This window comes from Mus pahari, chromosome 8 (assembly GCF_900095145.1).
Source record: "Mus pahari chromosome 8, PAHARI_EIJ_v1.1, whole genome shotgun sequence".
Classification (NCBI taxonomy): Eukaryota; Metazoa; Chordata; class Mammalia; order Rodentia; family Muridae; genus Mus; species Mus pahari.
In genome coordinates this window covers 15,761,299-15,768,057 of record NC_034597.1, presented here as the reverse complement: position 1 = coordinate 15,768,057, position 6,759 = coordinate 15,761,299, and the positions used below count along the sequence as shown (strand labels likewise).

The 6,759-nt window shown below is 49.5% G+C and overlaps 1 protein-coding gene across 3 annotated transcripts in view; it reads left to right on the top strand.

The window, feature by feature from the left end:
• Dlg5 (discs large MAGUK scaffold protein 5) overlaps positions 1 to 6,759 on the top strand; it is a 115,007-nt gene that overhangs the window by 64,853 nt on the left and 43,395 nt on the right. For all 3 annotated transcript variants that reach the window (XM_021203961.1, XM_029541312.1, XM_029541311.1), the window contains 2 exons: positions 3,050 to 3,309; positions 4,551 to 4,863. In XM_021203961.1, coding sequence (XP_021059620.1) covers positions 3,050 to 3,309; positions 4,551 to 4,863 — 573 coding nt within the window. The remainder of the gene's footprint in view (positions 1 to 3,049; positions 3,310 to 4,550; positions 4,864 to 6,759) is intronic.

Here is a 6,759-nt window from a genome sequence, read left to right as displayed (position 1 = left end):
TGTGTGTGTGTGTGTGTGTGAGGGAAAAGGACTCAGGTTCTCTATGAGAACAGCAGGTGAGCTTAACTACTGATGCTGTCTCTCCAGCCCATGTTTTCATTTTTGCGACAGCGTCTCCTATGACACAGGCTGACTTCTAACTTGCCATGTAGCTGTGGATGACCGTGAACTCCTGACGGTCCTGCTTCTGTTTCTCCAGGGCTGGGATTGCAGGCTTTGTGTCACCTGGACAGGGACTGCTGCTTTTCTCTCTGCCACGGCCGCTGTCCCCCTCCCCTGCCCTCCCCTCCCCCTCTCTTCTCCCCCTCTCTCCTCCCCCCTCTCTCCTCTTCCTCCTCCTAAGGAGAATTTTACTGTCAGAATGACTCCCAGGTTATGTGTGTGTGTGTGTGTGTGTGTGTGTGTGTGTCTCAGTGTCTGTCTGAGAGTAAAATGTTTCCACAATACAGTGAGGGTTTGTTTACCTTCTACTTTGTAAATAAGTTTTGTATTTCAATGCACTAAGATTTCTTTTTGAAAGGAGTAGTTTCCGAAAAGAACAGGAAAGAAAGTTAGGGGTCATAGCATATGCTGTAATCCAAGAATTCAGTAAGTTGAAACGGAAACTGGAATGTGTTTAACACCTAGGCTCCAAACATCATAACAAATAGAGGAAAAATGAAGGACGCAGAGAGGTGGGTGGAGCTGGCTTCTGACAGCCTTGCAGCCTTGGCTTCTGAGCGGGGCGGGGAGGGTCTGGGGGGGGTGGGGGTGTGTGTGAAGGTGTGGGGGGGCGAGGACACAGAGAGAGAGATCAGATTATAGCTTATAAAATATTTTTTATTTTTGTGGATGTGTGCATGTGGATCTGCCTATGGGTGTCCACAGAGGCCAGATGAGGACCTGTAGCTGGAGTTACAGTCATCTGTGGTGCTGGGAACTAAACCCAGATCTTCTACAAGAGCCTTGAATGTTCTTAACCTTAGAGCCATCTCGCCAGCCCCCTGATTTTTTTCAAAGATTTATTTTTATTTTATGCGTACAAGTGTTTTGCCTACAGGGTGTATGCCTCCCACATGTGGGTAGTGCCTGTGGAGGTGAGAAAAGGGTGCGGCGACTGGAGCTACAGACAGTTATAAAGGTCAGAAAAGGGTGTTGCGACTGGAGCTATAGACAGTTATAAATTAGCATGTGGGTGCCGGGAACTGAACCTGGTCCTTTGCCAGAGCAGCGGGTGCTCTTAGTCACAGAGCCATTTCTCCCTCTTAATTCTGACTTTTGAATCACCTGTTCCTTCTGTGTAGATGGTCTGTCTGTCTCTGGAGGAAATGTCCCACGGTTCAAGGTTGTGACTGTCTGGGCTGCAAAGATGGTGTTGATAACTCAGGGCCCACAGGGTGAGCAAGGCTATTCCTGGGCTGTAGGAGCTGCAGGGGCTAAGCCAGCCTTTCCGGTTTTGTCCTGTTATTTGAGAAATAAGGAAGCAAACCCACAGAGGTGGTGCGTTACCAAGATCTGTGAGATGTGCAACCCCCGAAAAACCCTGTCTTCTCAGGTTTGCTCGTGTTTTGTTTTCTTTTTCCCTTCTTAAACAGCACCCCCGGTGAAGCTGAGCTCCTATAATTCACATGAGGATGGATTCTTGTGCTCATATTCTCTCTGTTTCTCTGGTTGTGTTTGTTTGGTTGGTTTGGTGTTTTGTTTTGTTTTGGTTTTTTTGGTTATTGTTTTTGAGACAGAGTTTGGCTACACAGCCATGGCTGGCATGTTTGCAGTGTATGTAGCTCAGTCGGCCTCCAACCTAGATCCTGCCGTAGCCTCAGCCTGCTGAGTCCTGGGCTGACAGGCACGCTCCACTATGCTCTCCAGACGCCTGCAGTCTGTTGTATCGTCAGGATTCAGCCTTCCCTCTGAGCCTGGGACTGAGGCATGCTTCTAGAAGCCCCCATGTGGACCCATCTTACCCAGTCTGTATCCACTTCTTGCTGTCGCTTGCACAACATTGTGTGTCTGCCCTGTAGCCTTTGAACTTGTGCCCCCCGCCTTTGGCTCTATCCGTGCTTTTTGGCCAATTTCTTTTCTTGGTTAGCTTCACTTAGAAATCACTTTCTTAGAAAGTCATCCCCACGTGGCAGCCTCCCTCACAACCTTCCTCTTCGACTCTGTGACACTCAGAAGAGTCCCCTGTACACGATACTCTCCCGTTTTCGCTTTCTTGAAGTCGATGATAATATAGGAGCTTATTGTTCTTGTTCCATAGGTGGGTCCATTTCCCCCAGTGCTGGCATTGAAATTTACAGACCTTAAGGCCCAATCGCTTCCTCTCCTGCTCCTTACTGACAATGCCTAGAACAATACTGGACATGTTATGCCCTCATTTTAGAAAGTCCCTAATGCCATCTCTGAGGTTCTGTGACTTGTTAGGACTCAAAAACAAGACTCAATAGATAATCGTTCCCACTGGCTAAAATTGTAGCCGTAGGACAGAAGGTGAAATCAACACAGGGAAGAAAAAAGGACAAAGGGTAAGTCCAGGGGAAACTAGGTCCAGCTTTCACATGGCATTTGCAAGGGGAGTCACACCAGATACATTTGATCTTCAGTGTGGAGATGTGACAGCTCATATGGCACTCCCACTTCTTGGGAAGCACAGTGGACAGACAGTGTATAGATTTTCCTGGGTGCTGGTTGCAGTCCATTTCTGCTTAGTAGGGACCAAAGCTGCAGACTTCATATGGGCTGGTCTCTCCTTGATGACAGCTCACCATCACCATCAGGTTCCTGGATGCCAGTCAGGCAGGAGGCAGCTGTGAACATAGACCTTTTCAAACTCAAGTCTCAGGCTGGCCGTTACAGTCTTCCTGCGCATAGAATGGTTTGCTTCGTAGTACCCAGGACTTCTCTGTAACACAAACATTTGAGAAGGAATGGATCAACCCCTCTGAGGACAGTAGTGGACACACACAAACACCTACACCCACACTCCCCACTACCCTCTGCTTTCGTAGAAGGGTGATACCTGCTCTGCCCGTCTTGCTCTTTGGTAAACATGGGTCCTTGGGGTCCCCAGGTGCTGAAGCACAATGGCTCGTCAGAGATCCTCAACAAGCTGTACGATACGGCCATGGACAAGCTGGAGGTAGTCAAGAAGGACTACGATGCTCTGCGGAAGAGGTACAGCGAGAAGGTTGCCCTGCACAACTCGGACCTGAGCCGCCTGGAGCAGCTTGGGGAGGAGAACGAGCGCCTGCAAAAGCAGACGGAGACGCTGACCCAGCAGAGGGACACGGCCATTCAGTTACAACACCAGTGTGCTCTCTCCCTGAGGAGGTAGGAGCCCAGGCTGGCCACGGGGCGGTGCACGGTGGGGGTAGTAAACTGGGTTCTCTTTGTCTGAGGCTCCTGTCCTTTGTGGGTGTCTTATCATCTGCAAGGCTTCCAGGAGAGAAACCCCTCAGAAAATTGTGCTCCAGTCAGTGAGAGTATTGTGTTTGATCCGGCACTAGCCTTGTTTCTGTTCCTTCCATGTAAGCATCCTGCTGTGTCCTGAGTGCCCTGACTCATGGATCTCCCTCTAAAACCTCTTTCTCCATAGTGGCCATGCACCTTGTAAATGGGAAAGGCAGTGTGTTCCTTGAAATTTCATTTTTATTAAGAACCATTGGTTTTAGATATGTGATTCCCACCCTGGACAGCATTGCCAGAAGTTGAACTGAGAACTGCGTGTTCTCTACTCTACTAGAAAGAACGGCACATTTCTCCTGTAATGAGGCTACATTACTTTGGGGAAAACACACACACATGTAGCACCAGAATCACAGCATAGGAAAAGACAAACGTGGTCTCATGATGGCTTATACCAACCACTTCATTTTCTAGATAGACTTAATACAGCACATTCCTGCCACGTGTGGGCTCTCTGGTGTTCATTGGCTTCCTATGAAAGTTCTCTGATGTAAGTAGATTTACAGACACCAGAGCGAGCCCAGACTGCTGCAGAAGTCAGGGGATGTGGCTATTGTTTGGTGCTGGAGCTCCTGAAGCACTGCCGCTCTCGGGCACGCAGCTCAGAAAATGCTGCTCTAATGTGACAGGCTCTATCTTGCATATTACCTGGGAGCAAGGTGCCTTCTGGGTAGGAGGACTGAGTTTGCCCTGTGACCTTGTTCAGGTGCCCATGTTGCATGGCTGTATTAAGTCCATCTTTAAAATGAAGTGGTTGTTATAAGCCATCATGAGACCACGTTCGTCTTTTCCTATGCTGTGATTCTGGTTTTATATGTGTGTGTGTTTTCCCCAAAGTAATGCAGCCTCATTACAGGAGAAATGTGCCATTCTTTCTAGTAGAGTAGAGAGCACGCAGTCCTCAGTTCAACTTCTGGCATTTGTTAAAGGCTGAGAAACATTCCAGGCCCAGGGCATTAGTACTCCGTGACCATTCTCTCTGGGGGTGAGAATGACCTCAGTCAAAATTTCATGCTTGACTGTCTCTCACAGCGGGGCTGGTGCTGGGGGGTAGCAGCCTCACATGGCAGGTCCCTGCCCCTCCCACCTCACATTTTCCTCCTCAGGTTTGAGACGATCCACCATGAGCTGAGCAAGGCCACAGCCCAGAACAAGGACCTGCAGTGGGAGATGGAGCTGCTGCAATCCGAGCTCACGGAGCTGAGGAGCAAGCAGGTGAAAACTGCCAAGGAGTCAGAGAAATACAAGGAGGAGCGCGATGCTGTGTTCAGCGAGTACAAGCTCATCATGAGCGAGCGCGACCAGGTCATCTCTGAGCTGGACAAGCTACAGACAGAGGTAGAGCTGGCCGAGTCCAAGCTCAAGAGCAGCACATCCGAGAAGAAGGCAGCCAGCGAGGAGATGGAGGCCCTGCGGCAGGTAGGCAGTGGTCTGTAGCCGCCTGCAGGTGCGAGCCTGTAGGCTGTAGGCGGATCTTCAGGATGCTGTCTCTGGAATATCTCCAGAGTCTCTCAGCAGGTAGTAGTGTCTTGGAGAAGGGCAGGCAGGTGTAGAACAATAGAGCCATCTAGGTCGGAAGGCCCTACTCCAGGTGGTCTCAGGCTCAGTGACAGCAAGGGCAAAGTCAGCCTTTCCAGGCTGGGGGAGGCAACAGTGGTCCAGCGGGAAGGCGGCCACAGAGTTTCTGAGGGCAGGATGAGAAGGTTTGAGCGCCAGGGCCTTCTCTTCACAGGCTGGGCTATGAGATAGCTTTTGGGTCTCTGCGGAGCTTAGGCTTGGTATTTGACAATAGTCTGGGGTCCAGAATGTCTGGCCATTGTCCTGCATACAGGAGGACATGAGAGGACATATGTATGGGTACAAGGTGCCTCCTGGGCAGGAGGACTGAGCTGGTCTCATGACCTTGTTCAGGTGCCCAGGTTGCAAGGCTATATTTTGTCTATGGATAAGATGAGATAATTGAGTAGTAGGTCGTCACAAGGCCATGTTTGTCTCGCCTATGCTGTGACACCAACATTGGTTTGTTTGTTTGTTTGTTTGTTTGAAAACAGTATAGCTTGATTATAGGGGGAATGTGCTGTCCTTTCTGGTCAAGTGGAGAGCTACTGACTCCCTGTGAACAAGGTCCCGAGACCCTCTAGAGTTCTTAGCTGCATAGAACTGATAGCCTCATGGATTCAGAAGAGCACCCTCAGGGGCCTTTGTCCACCAGCCATTTATGTTCTCAGAGGAGCTCCAAGTTCCTGTGTGTGTGTATGTGTGTGTGTGTGTGTGTGTGTGCACAGCTTTCTGCTGTCTTGAGCCTTAGGCCTTGTTCTAAAGCCTTGCCCTCTGGGATAGTCCCTCCAGAGCTGGAGACTGAGGTATTCAGTAGCAGCAGGACTGAACCTTTCAGATTAACTCCTGTGTGCTTTCCTGCCTGGCCAGCTCACCACTGTACCTGTACCTCACCACTGACAAATGTTCTTTCTGGTCCAGGTGTGCCCTGCTGGTCATGCTGGGGCTTTGACAAGAGTCTTTAGACTTGGGAATACTAGAATACCCCTCTACTCCCATCAAAGCTGTTCTCAATTCCTGCTTCTATGCTTCTCGTTTTCTGTGCAGGTCTGTTAGGATGCGAGTGAACAAAGTGGTATGTAAGAAGTGGTGAAAGGTCAGGAAGACTGGCATGGGGGTTCTACCGAGATCACTGTGTACCAGGGACGAGGCAGGGTGGGTGGTCTGGGGGTGTGGACAACCAGGCTACCAGTCTCATTTTCTTTCTGTTACTGTGATAAACGCCATGACCCCCCAACAACTTGTCAAAGAAAGGGTTGGTTGCATCTTACAGATTTTAGTTATCATTGTGGGAAGCTGGAGCGGGATCTCCAGCAGGACGGCAGCTTGAAGTGGAAACCACCAAGAAGTGCTATTTGCTGGCTTGTTCCCAGGCTCACATCTAGTTCAGGACCACCTGCCTAGATGGCCAAGAAAATGACCCAAAGAGTTGGAAAAATGATTCAGCACTTAGAGCACTGGCTGCTCTTCCAGAGGATCCAGCACACACATGGCAGCTTACAATCATCTGTAACTCCAATTGTAAGGGATCTAGTGTCCTCGTCCGGCTCTGTGGGCACAAGGCATACATGCAGGGCACATACATATATGCAGGCAAAACACACACACACACACACACACACACACACACACACACACACACACACAGTAAATCTAAAAAAAAAATTTAAAAAAGAAAGAAAGAAAATGTCCCATCGACATGCCCATAGGCCAGACTGATGGAGGCAAGTCTTCAATTGCTTTTTCCTCTTTCTATGT